This window comes from Morchella importuna (assembly GCF_003444635.1).
Source record: "Morchella importuna strain M04M26 chromosome Unknown Morimp01GS014, whole genome shotgun sequence".
Taxonomy (NCBI): domain Eukaryota; kingdom Fungi; phylum Ascomycota; class Pezizomycetes; order Pezizales; family Morchellaceae; genus Morchella; species Morchella importuna.
In genome coordinates, this window is record NW_025763411.1 from 65,389 (window position 1) to 91,540 (window position 26,152).

General features: G+C 45.9%; 5 protein-coding genes across 5 annotated transcripts; 3 read left to right on the top strand and 2 right to left on the bottom strand.

Annotated features, from left to right (window-relative positions):
• Positions 1–2,393: 2,393 nt before the first annotated feature.
• Positions 2,394–3,548, top strand: LAJ45_05200 (uncharacterized protein; the record flags this gene model as incomplete). Its single annotated transcript, XM_046114772.1, has 4 exons — positions 2,394–2,590; positions 2,741–3,270; positions 3,321–3,394; positions 3,450–3,548. 4 exons carry the CDS (start codon positions 2,394–2,396, stop codon positions 3,546–3,548), a joined length of 900 nt encoding a protein of 299 aa, XP_045971809.1.
• A 2,602-nt stretch (positions 3,549–6,150) lies between these two features.
• On the bottom strand, positions 6,151–7,576 carry LAJ45_05201 (uncharacterized protein; the record flags this gene model as incomplete). The annotated part of the gene is made up of 3 exons (XM_046114773.1): positions 6,151–6,241; positions 7,038–7,429; positions 7,571–7,576. The coding sequence occupies 3 exons, from the start codon at positions 7,574–7,576 to the stop codon at positions 6,151–6,153; spliced, it is 489 nt and encodes a 162-aa protein (XP_045971810.1).
• Positions 7,577–16,727: 9,151 nt separating this feature from the next.
• Positions 16,728–18,947, top strand: LAJ45_05202 (uncharacterized protein; the record flags this gene model as incomplete). The annotated part of the gene is made up of 4 exons (XM_046114774.1): positions 16,728–17,750; positions 17,922–18,026; positions 18,081–18,206; positions 18,276–18,947. The coding sequence occupies 4 exons, from the start codon at positions 16,728–16,730 to the stop codon at positions 18,945–18,947; spliced, it is 1,926 nt and encodes a 641-aa protein (XP_045971811.1).
• Positions 18,948–22,759: 3,812 nt separating this feature from the next.
• On the bottom strand, positions 22,760–23,636 carry LAJ45_05203 (uncharacterized protein; the record flags this gene model as incomplete). The annotated part of the gene is made up of 6 exons (XM_046114775.1): positions 22,760–22,906; positions 22,960–22,986; positions 23,313–23,381; positions 23,440–23,460; positions 23,519–23,540; positions 23,611–23,636. The coding sequence occupies 6 exons, from the start codon at positions 23,634–23,636 to the stop codon at positions 22,760–22,762; spliced, it is 312 nt and encodes a 103-aa protein (XP_045971812.1).
• Positions 23,637–23,892: 256 nt separating this feature from the next.
• LAJ45_05204 (uncharacterized protein) lies at positions 23,893–24,588 on the top strand (the record flags this gene model as incomplete). The annotated part of the gene is made up of 4 exons (XM_046114776.1): positions 23,893–24,006; positions 24,090–24,271; positions 24,351–24,415; positions 24,487–24,497. 4 exons carry the CDS (start codon positions 23,893–23,895, stop codon positions 24,495–24,497), a joined length of 372 nt encoding a protein of 123 aa, XP_045971813.1.
• Between the last annotated feature and the right edge of the window lie 1,564 nt (positions 24,589–26,152).

Genomic DNA, 26,152 nt, shown 5'->3' on the forward strand with positions numbered 1-26,152 from the left:
AAGATACATACACAGACTTCTAGAGTAAGTAGAGTACATGTACTTGTGTAGGTACTCTACATGTGGGTCAAGTACTCTAGAGTAAAGTATCCATAGAATAGGGACCTATGCTTACTTAGTACTCTAGACACATAATACGTTCTCTACTTCCTACTGCACGACTTGATACTTACTACATGTACTCTATGTATGTATCTCGGTAACGAAAACGTACTCTATACAATACATCGGATATAGAGTACATATAAGTAATATTTCTGCAGCCCTGCGGGGTACCTGAGTTGCTGACACTAGGTTTTCGCTAATCCATTTCGATTCCATGCGCCTCGGAATTCCAACTTGCGGGATCATGGTGCGTAAACATCTCGTTACCAAATGTCCTATCGTGGTGATCACCCGCAGGACGGTAGAATTTTGAATAAAGATCATAGTTTGCCGTCAGTCGGGGAGGGGTGGCCGGGGTTAGGTGGGCGATATCCCGGCTCGCATCGTCCGGTAAAGGTAAAACCGAATGCAAGGAGACTCGTATTCGGAAGTTTTGCGCATTAGAAATATCAGTAGAGACGAGCGCAAAGCCGGCTACCTGCACGTATACGGTTGTTTTTCGAGTTTTCAGAGGTGACAGTTGTCCAACGAAACAAATTCCAATAAACCATCTCCAGGCCTCAGCTAGGTGCAGTGCTATTGTCTGTATATCTGCCGCGGAGTAGTCCTGTACCTACAGCAGGGCGTACCTACATGTAGGAGTAAGTACTGGACTAACTGCCGGTCCAAAGAATAGAGTACATGTATTTCTCGTGCCTTAGGAAACCTAGGACGATTTACTCTTCCTACAATCAATCGCTACGTTAGAGTCCCAGACGGAGATATATTTTGTTTTATTTTATTCTTCCTCTTCCTCTTCTCTGGACACGGATCGCACATCGCTAATTGTTGTTTAATACGTACATGTATTCAATTTTTTTTTTTAAAAAAAAAAAAAACTCCCCGAGATGACTGGCTAACCTAGAATTTACAGCCCAGTTCTACTCTCGCATCTCTAGGTAGTGGCATGGCAGCTTGGTTGTGGTAGTAGGTACCTGAGATGTGGAAACGATTGGCTTGACAAGCTGCTTAAGCGACAGGGGCATGGTTTGGGCGAGGAGGTCTGGGTGTGGTGGGTGTGGTGGTGTGGTGGATGTGGAGCGGGACAGGCACAAAGGCACAAGATCACGCAGAAGAGCAGAACAAGGAAACTAGGGTTAGGGCGCAACTGTAATGTCAGGGGTTGTCCTGGGCAACTAGCGAAGTTTAGGTTTAACCAAGCACCACCAAATGGCACTAATAAGCATGGCCATTTCCCGAACCACAGTTGCGCCACACCAATAGGGCCGTTAGCGCACCAAGTGATGCAAAGCGAAGCAGACATCCGAGGATGTGTGGTATTTAAATTACCCCTGAGAAGAAATGCCCTGTCGCGCCATTTGGTACCTGAGTCTGACTAAATCTGGAAGCGCTCACACCCAAAATGATGGTCAACGTCAAAGATCTGGGACGAGGGAAAAGCCCTTGTTTGGAGGTACCTGGTACATCATAACCTTTGTCGGACAAGCAAACTAGTGTAGCAAGAGACTAGAAGGATGAAATTCAAAGAGAAAGGGAAAGGTTTGAATTACAGGGGAAATTCAAGCCAGACGGTCAGACATGCGGTTTGATCCACGTAAAAAGCCTGTCTGCTTCCCTACCTGCATGTCCCGGGTGTACCTCTCTTCTTTTTTCCTTTACATTCAATCACTCGCATCAATCACACATCCTTTCTGTTTACACAGAACCACACTCCTTGCTCATTACCTACGAGTAGTAATTTTTTTTTCTTTTCTTCTTTGCTGCAGCTTGTCTATCCCCCTCCCTCAGCCTCCTACTCTCGCTCATCCCACCCACGTTCCTTTTCTTACCGTCCTGCAGTAGAAGCATTGGAAAATTTGATCACCCTGTCCCCTGTCCCATCCCTTCCTTCCCCATTGCACCATTGCACCCCCCCCCCCACCTCTATTTTCCTACGCTTAGTCTATTGGGTCCACGTCGGTCCCGTCCCTTCACTTTCTCGCCTCCGGAATCTATATAATAGCTTCCTGGCTCGCTCGCCAATCGTTCTCATCCATCATAGACATCCATTGCTTCGGAGTAGCCATTCCTTTCTGCTCTGCTCGTGAAACGACGTTCCCTGGTGAACTTTGCTATTCTATATAGAACATCCACTCCCTCCCTCAGCTTATTGCTCTCCACGACAACACTCAATACAATTTGCAATCGCTAGACGATTGCATTTCACAGCTCTTACAGCAAAATCACAGGAATAGCATTACCACCCACCATTACTATCACCACCACTATCAATCATTATTATTATCACCATGAAGTTCTCAACCACCACCTTGGGCTTTGTCCTCTCCTTGTCCGCCGTCATGGCTGCTCCCCTCAAGGAGCGTGCTGTTGAGGTTGCCACTGTCACCGAGACCTACACTAAGGTAGTTCATGAAACAGCTGTAGTTTGGGTTCCTCCACCTGCAAAGAGTGAGCACCCTGCTGCGTACTCTGCAAAGCAATATGGGTATGAGCCCTCCAGTATTACTACTACTCATGAGACGGTCGTCGAAACGTCGACACCAGTCTCATCTATTCCGTCGACTCTGTCGACATCATCTACCTCCTCATTTTCATCATCATCTCTATCGTCTTCATCAACTGAATCGACTACTAGCTCCTCAACCGAATCTACCTCCACCGAGGCCACCACCACCACCGAGTCTACCTCCACCGAGTCTACCTCCACCGAGTCTACCTCCACCGAGGCTACTTCCACCACTTCCACCACCACCGAGGCTACATCTACCTCAACTACCTCAACTGCTGAATCCACGACTTCTACTACTGCAGAGCCCACAACATCTACAACCAGCCAGGAGCCAACCACTTCTTCCACATCGGTCTCAATCCCTTCAACTACCATCGAGGCTTCAACCACCGCTGTCATACCTAGTTTTACCCCATTATCCATTCCGACTACTTCCCAACCCGCTGCTACCTCTGCTGTCGCAAAAGCTGTAGAGTCAGCGGTCAGCAGTGGTTCCGGTTCTGGTATGTATGCGGGCCAAATGACGTACTATACGCCTGGTCTCGGCTCTTGCGGTGAAACGAGCGGTGAAGGCGATTACATCGTTGCTGCCGCCTGGCAATACATGTGGGAGGGTTATGGTTCGTCATTGAACCCTAACAAGAACCCTAAGTGCGGTAAGTAAGATCCTTCCAAATTGTACCTCCAATATCTAACAATGTTGCAGGTCAGAAAGTCATGATGACGGGCCCCAAGGGGAAACAGGTTCCTGCAACCATTGTTGATACCTGTCCAGGATGTGTGAGTAATTCTTAATCCTAGATATCAGTATTTCTTTTTCTAACGTCAACCTTAGAACGGCAAATATGATCTCGATTGCACCCTCGTACTCTTCAAGGAACTCGGATGCACTGAGGCTGATGGAAGGTGTCAAATGACTTGGTCACCCATGTAAACAAAAAAATTACTTTGCTTTGTTTATTTGGTTCTTCCATGTTTTTTTGTCGAGCTTTTCATTACCCCGTTTTGAAAACTGGGCAATGGAGTCCGTTCGCCTTGTGTGTGGCTTTTTTATGTTTTTTTTCCCCCTGGTATATGTTTGGTGGTTTCGGGGTAACGGAGGGGCTTCGGCGTAGTCGGCCTTTTTGGGGGCCTTTTTGACCTTCTTTTTGTCTGGGATAGTGTTTCAGACCTTTTATTTCATTTCTTGTATATCCATTCATTCCTTTACATTTTGGCTTACCATGTTTTCCTTCTACAGTGCGTCGTTTGGCGGCACTGCGACATATATCCCTCGCTTACATATGCGTTACTCTTCATACTATCATCTACATAGATTTTCTTTTCACTGGATTTCAAAAAAAACTCTGCTGTCTTTGGCACTGCGGACACACTTGGTTTTCTCTTGCTCTTTTACAATAAGCACATCTATGTAGACTATACTATACCTTAATCTATCTTACGACTTATGCTTTACTGTGCCACTTGCAATATAATGACAGTTTAATGTCCGACGATCACCCGCACACGACAACACTGCAGTGAATTGACCTGGCCCTTCTACATCCGTGCTTGGATATTAGTATGTATATACATACTCACGACAATTAGCCCCCAGATGATGCCCTGAACACGATGCGTGATAGGCCGGAGGAGTATGAGGGCGCATTATGCCCTGGAAGAGTGCACATATAGAGTATATATAATATATATATAACTACTACTACTACTACTAACTGGAGGGTATAAATGGAGACGGCGCAAAGGGCTGTTTTGGAAAATGCACTGTCTGCTCCCCATGGGGAAGGTGGGGGTGTTGAAGAGGAAACGAGGGTAGTTGTCGTATTCTAGTTATCGCTCCCCCCAATCACTCAATGCCGCTTCATGAGCGAACAGCTTGTCAATCCCAAAAGTGAAATTGAAACGTGAAAAAAAAAAAAAAAAAGATCTAAATAAGCGTGCCCAATACAATTCTCCTATCGATACCGCTCGCTAGCTAGCCTAAAATGGATGAGGACAGGCACCTTGGGAGCAGAGTAATTCGTACCCCATCCACCTACTCGCGGCAGGCAAAAAGTACCGGACAATGCAGGTTTTTGGTTCACCAATGGGTGCGCGTGCTAGGCGTGAACTACTGCAAAAAAAGCCCAGAGACAAAACTTGCATTGTCCGGTACTTTTTGCCTGCCGCGAGTACCCACCCGCCCGCCTGCACTGCATGCAGAAAAGAAAGGTACGCGCTTTCTTTTCTTTTTCTTCTCTGTATTACATACTCTTCCTGTGCGACCGGAACCGACGTGTAGGCTGAAACATGCCGACAAAGTACATAGAGTATCCCGTGGGAATGGATTTCGGGGGGTGGTTGAGTCTGGGATAGAGTATCTAGCACCTAGCATCGAGGGGTGGGGGGTGGGGGGGCGGCGCCAAACTTTACCCAAACTTGTGCATACACATATACAGATACGGATTATAGGTACCTAGAGGTACATACCGGAGATGCATCGCTCTTGCTCTTGCTCTGCTCTAGAACCCCGGGGGTCATGACCTCAGTATGCGTTTTTTTCTTTCTTTCGCCCGCTGCGTAATGTAATAGCGAGGGCGGTAATGTTGCGATTGTTGGAATTGGTTCGTTATTGCTTATTGCTTGTTGTTGCTATGCGGTTGTTGTTGCTGTGGTTGCTGCTGCTACTGCTGCTGCTACTGTCATGGCCCATCACTCGGCGGAACACTACTCTTGGCGCGCGTGTTCGTTGCCAATCATTATCGGAGATTAGCCTACAATCCCCTACCCTGGGCAGGATCCCTGCTTGGTGCGCAGAGAACATCACAACTAAACCCTGCGGCATGCTGACTTTACTTGCTTACTGGGTAGGGGGAAAGCTTGCTGGTAGGGTTGCTAGGGTACGTACTCTAGGTAGGGTAGAGAAGAAGAAGCGCATTTCGGCACTAGAGTCAACGTTACCTGTTTCTACCCCCCTCCGTTCTCGCGGTGGCAATTGGGGGTCGACAAAGTGCCGGAAGTCACGGAATGGTAGTACGAGTGCCTGTCTCTGTCGTACGCAAGAAGGTACAGACATGCTCGGGTAACTACCACTCATCCATCACCGTTGACGAAACTACATGTACCCCCCGGACAGCACGCGTGGATGGAAGCGCTTCTTCAGCTCGAATTTTCTTTCAGCTCGGAGGGGCAGGCGCCAGGCACGGGAAATACATGTAGGTACATATCTATCATTATCATTGCATATGTAGGTACCTGTAGGTACAGGTACCTATCGCTACCTATCTTGTACCTGGTACCTATCGCTACCTATCTCGTACCTGGCTGGCCCTTGGCCAACTCATTGCATTGCTCATTGCTAATGGTACATGCGGGTTGTATGCAGTTGGAACTTTTTTGTACGCATTATCATTTTCGATCCCATGAAACAGGAACCCTTCTATCTTCTCATTAATTCCACACACACACACACATGCTGCATACACACTCCTTTGGGTATTCCTCTCTAATTTTTCGTTCTCTTTCGGGAGAGGGGGAGGGGGGGGGCGTTTGCCATTTCACCGTAGCTCCAGTCCCATGCTCTCGTTGAGCAGTGCGATGTTCTCATTGTAGCTGTTGTAGGCGCTCTCGTACCCGTGGATGATACGGCTGGTTGAGCGAGCGAACGAATGTCAGTGAGCAAGCAAAAACACATACATTATGTAGCTGGTTAGTGGGGGCGCGAAATTCCAAAAACAAGGATCGATCTAAAACGCAGAAAGAAAGAAAAAGACGGGAGAGACGGGAAGTATAGAATCGGAATCGGGTGCTGCATGTACATGTACAGACTTTTTTTTCTCTCGTTGCTTTCTTTGTCGCCCCGAGGGAGGGCTGAGATGATCATGACGACAGCACATGTTGCGCAAGACGAGACAAGACAACAATCAACAGGGCAAGACAGGAAAGACAGGATAGGCAAAGACAAGACAGACAGACAGACAGACAGACAGACAGACAGACAGACAGACAGACAGACAGACAGACAGACAGGCAGGCAGGCAAGCCACAGCAGCCAGACAGGGCAAGACAAGACACACACAAAGCCTGGCGTTCCGAGACAGCAAAGAACAAGAGCCGTGTCCGTGGATAGAGAAAACAGAACAGAACAGCAGATAGACTTGTTTCACGCCTCACCAGACCGACAGCCAGACACACATCATCTGCTGGCCTGTCTGAGCTTGAAACGTCAAGAGAGAGAGCTGAAGAATAAAACCACCCACGTGACAGCACCCAATCAACTGCAATCAACCTAAAACACTCAAACAAGCCCGATTCAGACACCCCCAATCCGAACAACCCCCAATCCCCAATTCAGATTCAAACCAAACGGCCAAACAATCAAACAAAAAAAAAATAGTCCCAAACAGCCTCAATCCAAACAATCAAAGAAACAAAAATAGCCTACCTCTGCTTCCTCATGACCCTCCAATAATGCACCATCGTCAGATTCCTCACAATCTCATGCTCCACGCCCTTCCTGCGCGCCGCCGTGCGCAGAAACTCAACCGTATTATCGATCCGCTCCTGCGAGAACTGTTCCCTCTCCCCCAGCAGCTGGTGGGGCTGGCGGGGGTTGCGGAATGCCGCTCGCAGCTTGTCGCGGATGGCGTAGCGCGCCGGGTGCGAGTACTGCACGGCCGCGAGTCCGGCCTTGTAGAGGGCCCGGTAGGCGTGTGTTACTGTGGAGGGGGCGGGCATGGCGGCGGCGACGGCGACGGCGACGGTTTTGGGGGTGAGGGTAAGAGGGCGGTGAGGCGCAGGTAGTGCTGCTCTTCTGGGATAAGAGGCGAGGCGAGGCTAGGGTAAGTTGGTTAGTCAGCAACCGGGGTCCGGGGCTGGGGTTGGGTTGGGGTTGGCAGTTGGGGGGCTGGGGAGGTTGGCAACGTTCGTGCTTACTGGGCCTGGCTGCAGTGAGTGGGGTTCATCTCAGGCAGGTACGGGCATGTCCGCTGATTGGGCTGGTCCTTCCTGGAGTGAGTGAGGGCCCTGACGAAGTGAGTAAGGGAGTGGTCCGTGTCTGTCTGGACCGATATTTCCCAACCGTAATTATCGTCAGCAACAGCACCGACGCAGGCACCAACGGCACAGAAACATGGAGACAACAAAAAAAAAACACGATATGGAATCTCCCATGGCCGTCTTGTGCAAATTTTAATTTCCCCTCGGCAGCTTCCATGGGAGTTCAGTTAGTATGGGGCCCCGGTCGGGCCCTGAACCCCACATGATCATTAGAGGATAACGGTAACGAGAAAGATGAAGAAGAAGAAGGCTGTACGGTATACCTGCACCTGTGCCTCTAACAGCTAACTGCTTGGAAATAAGAGTGAGACATCGCAATCTTTTGTTTTGTCTTGGTCTTGGTTCTTCATGTCCGTTCATTTTTTTTTCTTTTCTTATTCTCTCATCTGCTTCAAGACATGCTCATAACCAGGTAAGCTATCTACTTGGAATTAAGTAACACGATATGTTTCCTTCACATCATCATGATCATGATCATCTATCTCGCTGAGCTGACACGCGAGAAAAATGAGATTGGAAAGGGGGGCAAAGAGCTCGAGGGTCCAAGAGCTTGCAAGAGGCTTATATACCCCCCCTGTATCGTATATAAACACCATTTCCCCCCCTCTAAATTCTCTCCACAGAGTGTACGACGTTTGTATACTTATTATACTTAGTATAGGTACCCTGAGCTGCATAGCCCCCCCGACACTATGAGGGAGGGCTCGTATTGCAAGGGATAGAGAACTGCCCACTCGTGTCATGTAGCCTATGTAGCTTCCTTAAATACCAATATAATGTCAGCTCATTGTAATGTACATGTAGCTTAGTAGCTATTTTATCACCCCTCCGCAGCTAGCTAGCTGGCTACCTAGTTGGCTGTGGCTCATGGTTAATTACATGTATTTAATCCCAAATCCCCCCTTTTTTTTCTTCAGGCAGGGAGGTAGTAAGCTGAGGGCGCTTCTCGGAGAATTTTTCTCCACTGGGCTATTTAATATAATTAATTAATTGCATGCTGTGCGCCGGGAGATCTTTCTCCGCGTGGTGAGCAGAGTGCCACTGCAGAAAAAAAATATCCTCTGCTGGTCCAGTATACGTAGGCTACATGGACCACCCGGCGCGTGGTAAATTTGTCGCGACCGTTTTTAGAGTTTTTGTGGATTGGATTGGATTGGATTGGATTGCAATTGTGATTGTGATTGTGATTGTGCCGGTACTGATGCCTTGTTTTTATTTTTTATTCTTTATTTGGAGTTGTTCCTTATTTTACTTTAAATGTGCTTTTTTTGATGTAAGAAGAGCGTGGTGATATATGATTATATATGTACCTTTCCCACGATAACGTATGGGAACCTGCAAGGACCTTAATTGCAACTTCCCTTTCTCTCTAGCTCTCGGGCTTCTAGAAACCTTACTGGCCGACGATAGCAACGGCCCAGTCGCTCGCTGTCCAAGCTTATGTTTATGGTTTGATCATTCTGGATCATCGACTGTCCAGTCAGTGCCCAAGTTACTGTTTTATGCGCATGGTTCGACTCTGGATCATCGACTCATAAAAACCGTTCATCCGCCCATACCATGCCTGCCATGCCATTCTCTGCCATCCATTCGTTCGTTCTGCGAAAAGAAAAATCGCTCATGCTGCAGAACATTTACGTTCCGACTTTTTTTTTCTTCCCCTTTCACCCTTCTCATTCGCGGCGTACAAACAGCGGGGTAGCTATGGTGTAGTTCGTTGGTTGGTTGTTGAAGTAGGTAGTGTGGTGGTAGTGGTTGATTGGCCATGGTTTTTGCTTAAGGTTTGTGGCCACGATGTTTATAGCTCGTCCGGCGCGCCGCGGGGCTGGCTATGTGGGTACTTGCATACATGTAGACCGGTACATGTATGGGTAGGGCTTGATAGCTCAAGTACATGTACTCGTATTTCTCTGACGTTTGTGGACGCGACTGATATTGCATGCCATACAAAAATACGCCAAGCTCATGATTTTGGGTGTATGCAATAATGGCCCAGTTCAAAAACGTCAGCGAAATACTAGTAGGTAGGTACTCGAGGCAGGCAATAAGAACCTGAAAATGCAAGCTGCAAGCAGGTGCTCAATTTGGTGTAGCTTTTCGCCAGCCGCGAATCAGAGGTTGTTACCATCAAAAGTCATTTTCAGGTTCTTCTTACCTGCCCCGAGTACATACATAGTACATACATGGCGCAATAAGAAAGGAAAGAGCGGGGCCGTAGTGGTACTCTGGTGGGGTGGTTTGGTGTTTGCCGCGCGCGCGCGGGTTATCGATAAGAGGGAAGCAAATTTTTCACTGACATGGATAGATACTTTAACTTAAGGCATGGAGCAGAAGCTTGTTTTTTTGTCTTTAATTAATCAGAATTAACTACTTTACTTGACGATATAGAGATGGCGCACGGATGGGGTAGAGATGGATGGCATGGACATGGCATGGTAGGGAACTGACGAATGATGGGGGAAGGGGAAGGGGAAGGGCTAATGACATACTGAAAGCTTAACTGCAAATCTAATTAGTTGAAACATGGCCTAACTTTGGAGCTCTGAGAGCCCCAGGTGTGTCGGCGATCATTGACACCGCGCGCGCTCTCAGCTCAAATGACCGTATGCACCCGGGTGCCTGAGCTATCGAACGAATGCATACGGATGCAAGCACCCCCCCCCCCCCCCCCAGGTACCACCGATGAAAGGCATCTTCTCGATCGTTGGCTGCCTGCATTGATAGAGGAGAGCTCTAGGTATTGTGTCATTGCCTTTTCGCGCGCGCGCGGACGGGTGGTGGCATAAGTCATGCCAGGACCCTTTGGGCCAATGAGCGGGGTTGCATTGCTGTTTCGATTGGTGTTAAACTGTATCTAGAGTTTCTGGGGGGTTAATAGAAGTGCGAGGGTAATTAGCATTTTATTTATTGTGGTCGCCATGGGAGTGAATACTAGATAGCGGTTTTCAGAAGAGGTGACTACTGTCGTTGATTTCGTGTCTCACCTAGACTCTGTGGCTTGGGAGGTTGCGTAATTATGCAGCGTTGCGGCGCATGGCATGATCGGTCCCGCTGTAGAGTAAAGTAGAATGAGAGTGTCAGAGCTTGGTAACATTCAATATTCCTGGGCGTACGTTTAGCTTGGGTGGGGGCAATGGAGGGCTTCTCTGATGCCAGGTGTTGAATGTACATCTATGTTTTGACTTCTGTGTGAGTAGTATGTAGGAAGCCGTGATATAGGGCGCCGAGATTTGGTGTATTATGCGTAGATATCTTTGAGTGGAGTATCTTATATACTCCTAAGTATCCAGTCTACTACCAGTTAGCATTCTTCCGAAGCTCTCGTCTATAGTCCTCACACAGGTGGCACCTCGCTGACTATTACAGGACGCTCTACTGTCAGATCTACCCGTAAATATAAAGGTGTCTGCAACTGAGTCATCGGCCCGTTGGTCAGCTATCTGTGTAGCCAGCGGTAGTTGAGAAAACGAGTCATGATGCATGATCGATGGAGAGATTTCTCGAGAATGTGGCCACATAGATAGGCGTTGTATCCCGTTGAAGTCGTATTGCTGGCTGTAGAGTTTTGTTAGTGGCTGTCTTGTAAATAGAATCAGAATGAACTGATATCTAACGGCAGGTAAATTCTCAGCGTCCAGGCTCTGGGGACGGGATTATCTTGTATGAGTGCTAATGTTGGATACTAAGCATAATCAATACCTAGTAGTCATCCTGGTATAGTAGTTAAAGACAAACAAGTCTTCACAGCCCTATTCTATCTTACCTTGTGTCAACATTCTACTGTAGATTGATTCGATTGATTAATTCATCCCCTGCCGTAGAACATGATGTACGTTCCCACACGGCTCCCTGCGTTGTGCTTCTACAAACACCCCTCATACGTATCTCATAGGGCAGAAATCCCCGAGATAAGTTTATCTTTAAATGAGAGCTTAGGCCCACTCCTTATTCACTGGCACACGCGCTGGTTACTCGAAACCGCGGTCTGTATCGCCTACATCATGAGTTATCACTCGATACATCTTTGCACAGCCCCTTTTGCCGAGAAGATGAAATATTTTTTATACTTCTAGACAAGTCTAAGTGCAATGATGATGAGTAGTATAAGTACCATGGATGCCATTGAGGTCTAAGGAAATGAGTTTGGTGTTAGTCGTGATCGGAGTAGGTTCGGCCGAGCACAGAGGTCTGAGATCTTATACACGGGACGTGCTTAAGTGTCTCTTTTCCAATGCAGAAAATGAGCGGTCGGTCCTCTAACACTAGGCCGTGTCTTTGTTGCGAGCGGGCCGGAATTCTATTTTTACCACTGGTAATATTATACATGGATGAACTATCAACTTGAGAAACAGAGACGTGAGGTGACGATACTGTTCTCGATCTTGTGTAAATATAGGCCAGTTTCTGCAAGCTACTATTCTTGGGTGTGCTCGGTCTTTGAGAAGAGCTGGAAAATTCTCAAGCGAGGGGGACAGGCCGAGCAAAAGATCGAGTTACCTCACGGGCAACATTGATATCGTGGGTATCGGTAAATTCTCCGGGATATGGACCCAGCACCCCAAGGTATGCAATCTTCCCTGTACACGCAAAGACCAAGATCGATAACGCCATGATCCTTCTTCGTAAGAATTCAGTTACACATAGTGATCATTTTTACGGACTTGTAACCCCCCACCCCCCCCCACCCCCGGTGCAGAGACTATGTCATTGCTTCATTGTTTCTGTATATTCCTAGTGTAGTAATAGTATTGTTGAATAAAGCTAGTAATCTTAAAATGTCTTTATATCTTTGATAGTGAAACTCTGCTGGATTGTAGATCTTGTTGCCGGAGAGCATGAACAGTCACACTGGCCAGAGGAACGCCTAGTCTCAAAAGTTGTCTCGGCGTCCTTTCATTTAGGGGCTTGTCGGCGCCTGTTAGGCATCGAAAAAGCTAGAATTAGAGGCAGGTGGTTTTGTGATGTTGCGAGTAGGCTTAATGTTCATAACTCCTCATAAATTCTTGCTTCGACAGGTGGAAACGGTGAGGATCAACTGTGGTGTTTTGATTATCACAGAGATCGAAGAACAGAGTCCTAAGCTATCCTTTTCCCTAATCCTTGAAATTCGGGATCGAACTTTGCGGGGAACCCATTCTTTAAAATCCCTTCTATCACAAGAGAGGGCTTGGCTCGCAGCCAGAATACTGCCTCGTTCGAAAACCAAACACCAAGGATTTATGTCCATATAAAGTATGTCCTCGAGCCGCATTTTGATAGAATTTCCCATCAGGATCTTCAATATGATGCGGATTCGTGATATAATGATATGAAATTCCGCTTGTCTTGATGTGTGCCATGGTAAGTGTTGATTCACCCGGAGGCCGGCCAATTTTCGTCGACTTCTGGGCCCAGCGCGTCATCGGATTGATGCTATTTACCAACATCAATGAGACTTTTCGGTAATTAGCAGCCGCCATTAGTGAATAAACTCCTAGATTTGATCAACAGGAAAACTGGACACAGTGGGTGGTGCTTGCATCCTTGCCAAGGACGCACACTCTTAGGACCTGGAGAGTTAAACCTTATAATACGATGGCTAGGTTATCCTTATCTTATCGCGTTATCTGACTGCTTGTTGGCAGCGTAACTTGACATCATCATAGAATATCACTCGCACACAAACTACATGTACGTGTTGGAAATAAATAGTAATAAAGAATAATAAATAATAATAAATGCGGAAGACTGTGACTTTCTTAATTGACTTGCTTAAGTATAATACAGGGGGCATATCTATACAAGAATATTGTGCCTAGAACAGTCTATATATGCCTACATATTGACATATATACTGATACTCATATGAGTATTAGGACATTGCTCCTAGGCTCAGAACACAATTCCAACAATACGAAACCATCTCTCAACGACGATAATGTAGGTTATAGCGGCGTTCAAGGTATTATACATACCATATTCAGGTATTGTAACTATAGAAAACATCCAAAACCTAGCTCGTACGAAAACGGGCGAGGCTCGAATACGGCACACACCCGTGGGGTTACAATATATGGGGGTTGGGAGACACGAGATTCGAATTCACGGCCTAGCAATCCCACAAGATATTTATGAAATCCCTCATGAATATACCGACACTGTAAAATGTCGGTTGCGATGGGCGATGAAGCCGGAATTCCTCGCCGGAATGCAGTCCAGTGATAAATTCCAACCGTAAAGAGGTCGTTACTTGACTAAACATGGCTGCTGGTTCTAGACTATAGCCTATGATAGGATATCTCTAAACCACTTAAGAAGGTCAAGACCTGGTATTTCCGTCTCACCAATGATCACCTAGGTTCCCACGCTTTGGGAGTTCTACTTGATTTATTTGGTTGGGCGTAGGGCACTGGAGTTCGATCGGAAGAGCTCACATTCCAGGTGGGCCAGAGCAAATTACGCCCAGTTCTCCGTCGCCTTCTCCTTTCTTCTTCATTGCATGCAATTAATGAATTAAACAAAAAAAAAAATCCTTTCTTCTTCATATTGGTCAGTAGGGAGGGCTACTGAGGCGCGGACTAATCTGTCCATTAATGGTCTCTGGTGGTTGGTGTTTCTGGTGGTGACTGGGACAGAACGCCTATACATGATTCTGGCATTGAATTATAGAACCGAATTTTTAATTAAAATATACTCAGAGCGTTATAGGGCCCCGCCCCTCTAATAGGCTAAAAAGTAGGTATTTAATGGAATCCTATTGTGGTTTTGTATTTCAATAGCAATTTCAATATTGAAAAGTTTGGGTTTATAGTATGTGTACATGTAGTTAGAATTGTTGAGGTTGAGCGTCCTACGCTCCCTCTTAGTTTGAGGTAGGGGTAGGAGTCGGACTAGGGTAGGGCGGACGGGCGAGGAGGATGTTAAGTGCGGATCATACTTCCTAGGTTCGTGGTCAACAACCTCTCTTCTACCTTTTCTTTCTTTCTCAATTCTGTAATCAAGCACAAGCAGTCGATAAGAAGCTATCATCGTTTCCAACAAGAATCTTGCCATGGGTACGAGCTTCGTGAGTTATTTAGTTGACAACGGTCACTGAAGACTTCCGATTTTTTTTTGAAGTTGCACTAATTCGGAGTAACTTCGATCCGTTGGGACCTGCTAGGCCGTACTAGTAGGGTTGATATTTGCTGTCGACTGTAGTACTCTAGTCTGGCCTTGACTGGGTTGTTTGTTATAACAGAATTTGGACTAAGGATTTTGCAGTGAAACATGGGCGATAAGTCTCAAGCCCGAATTACATGTAAACTGATCTTGATAGCCACTGAAAGAGGTTTCCAGGTCGAATGATACGATAACCCCCTCTGCACTCAGAAAATCTCCGGAGAGTTGCACCCTAGTGATAACTACCTAGCAACAAGGAGTTTAAATAGTTTATAAGAGAATACAGGAAGTACCAGGCATCGGTGATGAGTTTTGTTGAAGTGACTGCCAGTGGGTAGAAGCAATGTAGATTATAGAAATCATAAACACGGGTAATTTTGCTTCTATTGCATTAAAAATATTAACGTTTGTATCTTGTATTTGTGATCGTGATCATGATATTTTTAAGATGGCTGTGGATAAACTTATTTGATACCTAATCGTTTTCCTGCCCGTTTTGAAATTGCAAATATGGTGGGGTATGAATTCTTGTCCTAATACACCCGGTGCGGACGATATCTAACCGGAATTTGGTGACTATAAATCGGAGCCCCGCCGGAAACAAACCGCCGAAACAAATGTTTGTTCTAGGGCTCTTTGGTAAAAGAGGCGAAATTTATCGATGCAGTTAAGGCATCTGCCAGACGGTTGGTCGGTTGTACCTACATGTTGTCACCGGTGGTTCCGTGAGATCTAGAATGCTTGGCAACGACTTTACCTAGTAAAGGTCCATCCTTGAATATTCTGAATCGAGGGAACCCAGGAACAGCTTCCTAGATGCTCCTGCAATTGGGCAAGACATCTATTCCTTTTTGGGCTATGTTCCCCAGCCAGTCACGATCTCAACTTCAACGTCACATGTAAGGTAAGGAATTTCGCTGAGTTGAGATGCATTTAGCGTGGGCTGGGCTGCATAGGGCCTCTACCTGAGGGGAGGAACCGAAGACGGCTCTAAGTTTGAACAGATATATAGAGTATAGGCCATCAAGCATTTTACTATATGGGTGATATCCTATGCTAGACGACCATACGGGAAACAAAGAAAGACCATGCATGGCTGATGATGTCTTTAGTTTTCGAGCCAGGGCCGGCATCTGTCTCCGTAATTGACTGGGGTGAAGAGCTGCTGTTGCTGCTGACTGGATGGTGCTCGGGCGTGAGTTCCCAGCTCCGTCTATCCCCGGTCCACTCCACTAGGAAGCATCTCTCTCTCTAGATACAATATGTAGGTATTTGCCTCAGGGTTAGAAATGGCTCTCTTTCATCAGTAAGCACTTCAAATCAAACCCCGTCATCCCATTGACACTGTAAACTCCGTGCGAACTTCTCCGCTCTAGCTGTTGCTGTTTCCCTCTTGTCTTTTCTGCCCTCATATCTTGTGGATGTGGATGTGTGTGTGTATGCGTGTGTGATCATCATCGTCAACTGGCCCCCCCCACCGCGTTATCCTTTCTTCTTTCTGCTTGAAACTTTCACCACCACATATCTCTCCATACTCAATACTCTCGAGTACCCACAGGCTCCTCGTACCCCTCCCCCAGGTTTCTGTTATTACTCTGCTGTTACTACTGCTACTCCCCACCTTCAGCTATCAAATAATACAATAATATAATCCCTCTTCCGGTGGTAGAGTACATTGGGCTGTTATTTCTACTCCACTAAATAGTTTGACTTCTCTACCTGCAGTCACTAGCTCCGACCCCAGATTATCACGACGATTGTCCTCGGTCCCATCCAGTTAGTTACCTTTACACGCACCCCTTACAGCTGTTTATATAACAACCAGAAAGGTTTACCCCCTCTATAGGAGTAGCCAGATAAGCACTGTAACACAACACAAACGGTAAAGTGCAGTATAAAAGTGTGCTGTGTAGTCAGCCCTTTTTCAGAATCTCTGATGGCCACCTACGCTACCCGACTTCAAAACGTTCTTGGGCCAGTTGTTGAGAGGGCTCGACGGTGGTCGCAGTCGTCGGCCGCTGAGGAGCGTCCTGCACCTCCTATTCCGGCCCTCTCAGATGAGGACCACAATTTCTCAGCCGCAGAATTAGCTATAGCGACACCACTCCATTCCCCTCGCGCCTTGGAGCCAGTTTTCGAATCTTTCGATGCAGACCCGGAAGACGGAGCTTCCGGACAGGCATTAGCAATCGGTGATCCTTCTTCAAGGTACCGACCACCCATGTCAGGTCAATCAAACGAATTCGCGAATCGGACACCCGAATCACCACCGCCGTCGTCAACATGGAGGTCGCCAATATCTTTCTCTGACTTACCTACCGCCTCATCCCCGACCTCGGAAGACAATTCGACGTCACAGAACCCCGCGAAATCTGCGCTCCCGGAAGATGATGGACAGAAGTTTTTGCGCCAAAAGCTTGTCGAGATCTCAAGACTGAATATTTCAGAGCGGGAGAGGGCCGTACGAATGCATAGTCTTATGTTGGAGAAATATAATGCCTCTCGTCGTCCCGGGGAAATGTTCGAGTTAGAATCTGCACAGTCGGGCCAGTTCCAAGCTAATGCAGAGGAGCCCTACATCTCACAGCATGATAATCCGTTCAAACTTTCACCTCTGGATATCGCAAAAACATATTATACAGGACCACCTACTCCAGATGTAGCAGCTAATGGGGAGTTGGTAGTTCAAGAGGAGATAACAACTTCTACGGATTTTGGAGCTCCCCAAGATATACCGCAGGAGCTTGGATGCCCGCATTACCGGCGTGGTGTAAAACTCCAATGTTCGACATGTGAGAAGTGGCACACATGCAGGTTCTGTCACGATGAGAAAGAGGACCATGTTTTGATTAGGAAGGAAACTAAAAACATGTTGTGCATGCATTGTGGGACGGCCCAGCCAGTAGGGCAGGACTGCAAGAATTGCGGCATAAGGAGCGCTAGATACTATTGTGACAAGGTCTGTTTCCTGGCCGTCGCTTTTTCGAAGAGGAAGATAGAAATACCTATTTTTTTTTCTTTCTCTTATTCATATTTATCACATTCTACCCGTCAAGGACTAAAAGAAATACCATACTCTCCAACCTTGGAAAGACTTATGCAATACTGACTCTGATTTTGTGACTAATAGTGTAAATTGTGGGATAACGACCCGCGAAAAAGTATTTATCATTGCAATGACTGTGGAATATGCCGGATCGGTGAAGGACTGGGCAAAGATTTCTTCCACTGCAAGGTCTCTAATCACGTGAACAAATTGTGTGGAATGAATAAAATTAACAAGTAATAGAAATGCGGTGTATGTATGTCCATCTCTTTGGAGGGCTCCCACAGGTGCATAGAGCGCTCAACGGAGTGTGACTGCCCAATATGCGGTGAATACATGTTTACGTCTACCATGACGGTCGTTTTTATGGTATGTGATTTGATATTTTCGATCTTTCCAATTCTATAATCCCAGATGAAACTTACTTTGGTGATGCAGCGTTGTGGACATTCAATTCATCGCAAATGCTACTATGAGCATATGAAGACATCCTACCGGTGTCCTACATGTACGAGGACAATCGTAAACATGGAAAGTCAGTTTCGCGCTCTCGACTGTGAGATTGATGCTCAACCCCTTCCTGCTCCGTACGATAAATGGCGGTCCCTTATCACTTGCAACGATTGTTCGGCAAAACAGAATGTTCCTTTCCACTTTCTGGGACTGAAATGCGACAATTGTAAATCGTATAATACAAGTCAAATTCGGACGATCCGGCCTGAAAATATGGCCGGTGATGTTGATAGAGACAACAACAACACATCGCCAGCCGTACCTCCCGCACCGTTAAGGACAATTTCCTCGAATTCACTAGCAACAGCACAACCACTGAATTCACCGCCACGCTTGGCGCGGGCCGAAGCCGGGCCCACAGATGGAGAGGCGGCAATTCTAAATGCAAACCGAGCGCTTGCAGCAGCCGAGGAGGCGATTGGTGTTACGTTGGATATGGGGGACGAGGACTTGATAGTCGATGATGGTTGGGAGACGAATAGTGATGCGGTTTCGGACCTGGAAGTGGACGACGAAGACGAGTTTAAGACAGAGAATGGAGATGAAGAAGACGATGAAGATGAAGACGACCCAATCCAGCTTATTGGGCACCCATAAATAGAGACTAAAGCTTTTTCGGCAGCTTTTCTTTCCTGACACCACATTTCATCTGTTGCACTAAGGGAGTTCTTTTTGGAGGATTGTTAAAGATGTTTTTCTTTCAGTGTTCCCTCCTCACCCCGGGTTCATGGAAAGATTGTGGTCTAAGGTGGTTGGGCCACCTAAGTGGAGTACGTAGTATTTTTTATTTTTCACCCCAGCGGTAAGGTCGTTTCGTTCGGCGGTGGCTTTGCAGGCGTTATCATCCGTTTCTTTCATTTGCACCTGGGGAGGAGTTTTCTGTTTATTTGATGTATATGCTTGCATTCCCGTTTGTGTTTTTATGACCGATTATTGACCTTCTACGTATTCAACTACTGCGGCCGGTGTATCATCGGCTACGGAGGAAATATTCTGTTTCATTATACCACATTCACTATCTGTATTATGATAACTTTACTGTATTATTTTATGAGAGGTCGTTCGTTGGAATTGATTGAGATGGTACATACAAATGCAAAATACTCATAGATATTATATTATATTCTGTGCTGTGGAAACTATAATTCGTGAGCTTACAAGTATTGAAACGTGGTTGAGGATCTATATGCACAGAGTATCACTCGTGTGTATGTCGTCATCCTTGGCATGTAAGGGTCACAGCGCGACACAAGACAAGCATTTTGAAAGAAGTCTATGATGACATCATATGTCAAGCGTTGTAGTGTGAAGGTTGAGTTTGATTTAGTAGTCGTCATTTCCACCCGAGTGCAGCAGTGCTTTCTGCAGAGGTGATGGCTCCAGACTAACCTGCAGGCTTAGTCTATTTGGCCATGTCCCTGGAATATCACCTTCCTGTAGAGAAATCATAAATCAAAAACAGCTCTTCGAGTATTATTTGTCCTGAGTTACTACGGAATAAAAAAAGGAACAAAAGGTACTGCAACGGCGGCCCGTTACTACCCCCACTCCTTGAAGGTTCGAACCTAGGACCTCGCGGTCCTGAGCAAACACACAGTGTCTCACCTGACGCCGGGGTCTAAACCGTTAGACCGCTTGCCCTTATTGGTATTGCGTGGGAAGTGATATTTATTAACCTTGGTAGCGTACCAAGATGGAGCGGAATACCAATTGCAGGTGATGCCACATTTGACTTCTCAGCCGCCCAAAAACTGATGTTTCAATTTCACATCCCGACACTATATTTAGGTATCATTTATCGACTGGTAACAAAAAACCTGGTTTTCATAGATATAATGAATAAGATGGTCGTCGAAACTTCTTGGCAATTAAGGTCAATATGCAACTTTGGACCCAAAGCTACATAAGTAATCCGGTCAATTAATTGTCGATCCGTTTGATTTCTTCATGCTAGCACGACTGCTGAGATATAAGATTATTGCATCACTTATTAACATCCCGGGGGGACGTTACAATCTCCATAGGGATATGATAGTGGAACATAAATCTCGCATCAATATATTCCTACAGAATACATTAGGCTCGTGCCCAGATATATTTTTGTCAACTCGTTCCTCGTTCTGCAGACTGGAGAATCACACCACAGGCAACACAAGGCTAAGGGCCCGTTCGGACAACCCAATAATCTAGATTATTGGCGATAATCTGACGGATTATCGACTTTTGGATTATCACAATAATCTATGCTGTTCGTGCAATTGAATAATCCAACATTCGGAACTCCTGATTATCCCAATAATCCGCCAAGAAAACAATCACCTTCGGAGGTAATTATTCCCACACAACACAGATATCCTGAGAGCTAACGTTATCCAGACATGTAGATTATCCACTTATTATGAGTATTATGATTATCACTTCCGCTACCTGATAATCCAGTCTGTCCAATAACCCGAAGAAATAATCTAAGGTTGTCCGAACGGGCCCTAAGAATACATGTACCTATCCTTATACCTATCTTTGTAGAAAATGTCTAGGCCGCCCAAGATAAACCATATCCGGTCCCACATATATAAACATCATTATTGACCAGATGCATAATACTTAAACTTCAAAGTTTATATATAGGTATATGTTCCGTCCTAGTCGCCAACATTGATTATCAGCTCCGTCTGCCAAGAGGAGAAATATGTGATACGTACCCTAAAAAGAGATGTTAGAAAACAGCCCTGGGTAAGTCTCAAGACTTTCACAGTTGACGTAGTATATTCCGCTATTATAAAAGAAACATTTACAAAGTCAAAGATTGCTCATGATCACAATTCCCTTGAAAATGTCAATGTGCCCTTATAGTTGAAAGTGCGTGGTAAGTTTGAAACCAACAAAGAACAGCCGGCCTCCGGTAATTAACTCAGGAATAAGCCAGTGCCTCCCTGATCCCCTTATAAGAGCTGGAATGGCGATGGGTAATATTAACTTTCCAGAATTGCTTTCAGTACAGAACCAGAACCTGGAAGTTGGTCGGGAATTGACTGTAGCCGAAATACCGGTGTACGTACAAGTCAGCTTAGAAGAACTCAAATAGCCATGCACAGACGTCGAATCTTGCTTCCAGAATACGAAAATATGACTCCTAGTGGCCGATCTTTATTTTTACTACCATTTCGGAAGTAGATTGAGGATATGATGCATCTTGGGGAATTTTCTAGGGTTAGGCGAGGAAATGATTGAAATGCACTAAATTCGATGCCAAGCCGTATCGAAACTTTACATTCATCGTTGACATCGAGTTTTATCATCATAGTCTGTCACTCGTGGCCTAAACAACATCTTGAAACGTTGAACTAGCCCACACAATACTTTCAAGTTTACAGCTATAGTCATTACGGACATATAATCAACCTTTATAAACTAAGCACTCCCTAATACGCTCTCTTGTTCTTATAACCAAACCCTTACTGTCACTATAACTAATACACATACTACCCAATAATACCGCAAATATATACGTAAACCCCAAAATCTATCGCCAAACTCGCCAAAATTCATACAACCATGTCCGAGTGCCAATCTATACCCGCAAGCCGTGTCCAGTCCGTAATAGGCCGCGGCCAATTCCTTCCCCTACGCCTCTCCCGCTCCCCCCTTTTCACAGACCCCGAGATCACGCGGATACTCCACGAAGGCAACCTCCTACAACCCCCACCTCGATGTCGCTCCCATCCCTTAGCTGCGGCTGTAGAGACCCCAAGTGCGGGAGTGAGTATAGTCAGGAACGTCTATGATACCCGGATCCTTGTGCCGCCGGGGGCGAGTGTCATGTATTTCCACCCCGGAATGGATGAGTATATAGTCTTCAACCCTGCTACCGTCGATCGAACAGAGAATATAACGGCTACACGGGGGAGCCGGAGGGATATATATACGAACGTCCTAGAGAAGGGGATGGAAATTATGGCTGGTATTTGGCGGAGGATGCGAGAGTTCGGGAAGAGATTGGGGCATCAGGAGGAGATTGCTATCGTGGAAATGCAGAATAATAATAGTTTTACCACGGTAGCGGTGTCTATCATATCGACATCTTTGGTTTGTGTTCTGGTCCTGGTGGGAGTTATTTTGATTGTGTTGGGGGAAGGCTAATATAGTAGTTGGTGTATAGAATCCATTGAAGTTTGCGTTCACAAAGCTTTTTAATTGGTGGTTTCCGGAAAGTGGGTGGGGCTCGAGAACGGATAGTATGTTACTACGGTTTTCGATGATTGTGTTGGCAGAATCGTGAAGATATTCGATTTGTATATAGGAACAAGATCCAGGTTGTGATTTATTAGATACTACCAACGCCACCTCCATGAGAAAAGGTATTTGAATTGTGATCATTCGCCGCGAAAAGGCTCTTGGGGATTTAATTATTAGCCAAGGCCGCAGAGGAAAAATATCTCTGTGGATGTAAAGGTTTTTGGTAGGGGATGCCGTGACAGCGGGCTCAATTTATCTTTCCGCCGGCAGCAAGCTCGGAGGTCTCTGTTAAAGAAGCGGAGCTTCCTCACAAATTCTAACTACACTTTAGTTAGACCTGTCTTTTCTTCCCCCTCTCTCTTCCCTCCCTTACTTCTTTGTTCATCTTGATCGTCAGTTTCTGTTCCTCTCCATCAACGACTTGTCAGCAGAGTCTCTATCTTCAACATTGTTGAAAGTCTTGATGTTCAATGCCAAGCTTCGAGCTAGTTAGACAAACACTCTAGAAAGGAAACATGGTGCACGAATAGACAGTTTCGTCACGGCTTTCCATACATAGAAATTTCCTTGCTAGAAAGACTTTCTCGATGAAATGGTTAAACGTTACAGATACACCTCTCACTGTCAGTCCATCCTGCTTTGAATCCTGCAGCGAATTAACCGTAGTCATCCGGATTCGTGACTAGATGAGCCAGGTTTGTCGCAGAGCTAGGGATAGCTACTTACACTGTTCTGGTTGGTGATCCATGAACCTGTATGAAATAATTCAAGTTCGAGTCTTGGGCTCGTCCGGAGCTACATGTAGTTAGCTAGCTTTACTATTCAACGAGTAAGCTCGAACTCGCGGTCAGACTTGATTCTGGAGGTATTCGCTCTTGATTGTAATGTAGTAAGTTGTGGTGCCTATGGAGTGGAAGGCTTTACAATTAAACCATATGCACAGTCCAACAAACCCTGAAACGCAGTAGGTGCAGTGTTAGGGTTAGGTGTTCCAAGGAGTTACCATTGCAGAGTCACAGCTTACCTCACCCGGTTTAGAGTTTTGAGCATAAAACGGAGGCCAACTTACAACTATACAGTTCTCCCTGGTCTTAGGTGCCCCTGATTGACGGGTAATACAGTTGAACCGTTCTCGGAAACGAGGTTCGAATCCCTGTGTCCATCTATGCGCCTCCCGGAAGACTCAAGGTCAACACCTACTCTACTCTGTTTCTGCCGCGGTCGTACAGGACCCAGCTCTCAGATCCTTCTTTAAGAATTCTTGGGACATAGTGCCCTTTCCGCCAAATCCACCAGGTGGGGGGAGATGCTGACAGGTTCATGGATCATCACTCGGCGTCGACCGGATGCATTTGTTGGTCGTGCAGATAGCCTTATAAAGGGAGGCGAATGTTCAAAAAGGTCTCAGGACGATTACACGGTAAGCTCAAGATCTAGAAGCCATAGAAAACGATCTTGGCTCGTATTGATGCATGCATGTCATTTCAAATCCCTTGTCTCAAGAACTGGCCCAATGGCGTCAACTTTAAAGTTCATTGCAACTGGAGCTGTGTTACGTGTCGGATGCGATGCAGCGGCAGAGATTCTGAGCTCAACAGAGGGCAGTCTGGGTTCTTTTACATACTTCATGCATCCTACCTTCAAAGTGGGGGTACAGGTAGCTGGGAACGAGCCTGGGGGTTCATGTATGTAATCCTCATCAGGATTCTCCTCATTGCACGTACAGCGACGACTAAACTTCGTGCCACTATCCGTTGCTACTAGAGAAAATATAATTCTTTTCAGTGGTTGGGTTCCTATAGGTGTTCATACCTGTATGCATCATGTAGGTTCGATACCGGTGTCCTTTTCAGCTGATAATCTACATTCACGTATTGATGTTAATCTTCAAATCTCACAGATAAGACCTAAGGCTGAAGAGGACTGGTCGCACGTGTTTTTCGATTATGGCAGTACAATACACCGGCCCTTTCTATATTTCCATTTCGATATGATAATCTAGAAGAGATCGAGGTGGCTACCCGTGGAATCACCCACACACATCACCACCGAGCATGATCCGTAACCTGCGTATAATCTTTCAAAGTGGCTCATGGATGAGGACGCACGTTGTTTTCATCTGTTTATTGTTCAGGCTTTAAATGAGTTAATCCAGACAAGAATCACATCATCATCGTAGCCTGTTAATAGATTTCACAAAACGGTCAGGAAAATGCAGCTGATCGAGTTCATCTCTGAAAGTCCGAAAGTTGTTTGAAACATTCAATCAGCGGCAGCCAATCAAGATGTTACCCCACAAGTACATACGTTCAAACGGGAGTGGAGGGTTGACACTTAACGCGTGGTTTTCATGTGTACGACGGTGGTCCATACAATATGTTTCCAGGTTACCAAAATGTTTCAGTGAGGGTGTGATCATGGATTCTGACTCGGCGGTGTGGGCGTGGGCGCGAAAGATCGACCCTACCGGGTGAAAGAACATTGGCATTTCACAAGTCATTGATCGTTGCCTACAGTGATTGGCAGCGGGGTACGTTACTTGGAGTACGATTCGATTCGATCCGATTTCAGCAGCGGTTGATAATGGTCCAATCAGGTCGTGTGAGGGCCATTTGAAAACTTATGATTATTTATCTAGCTGTTGAGGAAACAAATAATAATCAGCGTGGTTGATCGACTGAATAGATTAATCCGGCTCATCTCCACTCCACCATCATAACGGCTTTTTGGGGGAAAATTGCAAAAATTCACCATCGGCTAAAAGTCATTATTCTTATCCCTATGAAAAAAATTTGTGTTTCGCCACGAGAAATATATATATCATGATCAGCTGTCTATCAAGACCGATTAACTACGATTTCGATTCAGCGGTTCCAAAGAGATTTGAATGGATCTATGGAATTAATGCTGCATACATGATATATACTAGGTTAATCATTAAAGCATCGCAACCCTTTTAGGATAATTATTTGGTGTAGCCCCTAAACAATTATTCTCATGATGTCCTGAAACCACATTTTATTCTGTCCCGTTTGGGCTTTGCTCTCCCCCTTCTGGGGGGATAGACCAAAAGGACAAGACCCCTCCTAGCTGTTATCAAACACGCCCAATTAACATGCAACCTCACCAACGTGCAACACCAACACCACCAACACCACCACTACCATGTATCACTCAGTGTTCTCACGCTCTCCCCCCCCAAAAAAAAAAAAAATTCTTTCCTTAACTAGCATTAATTAATTGGGTAATAGTTTTCTCTCTACTTTACAGATCTCTCGATCATACACCACCAAATAAAGAAAAATTAAATCCCGAGAGAAGGGGGATGGACATTACGAGGATCCAGAGAGGGGTATCGACCTATCACCGGTGATATCATTCCACAGGAGTATGTAGTCTTGGACCTGAGCCGCAGCAGGTCAATTCCCAACTGCTTTGGAACCTCCGTGGTGGAAATACCGGCTCATGTTGGGTGATGTCGCCGCGATTGGAGGGGGGAAGTAGGCACGTACTCCTCACTCACTAATCAGGTAGTCGTATTTGATACTGTACCCATGGAAGATAGT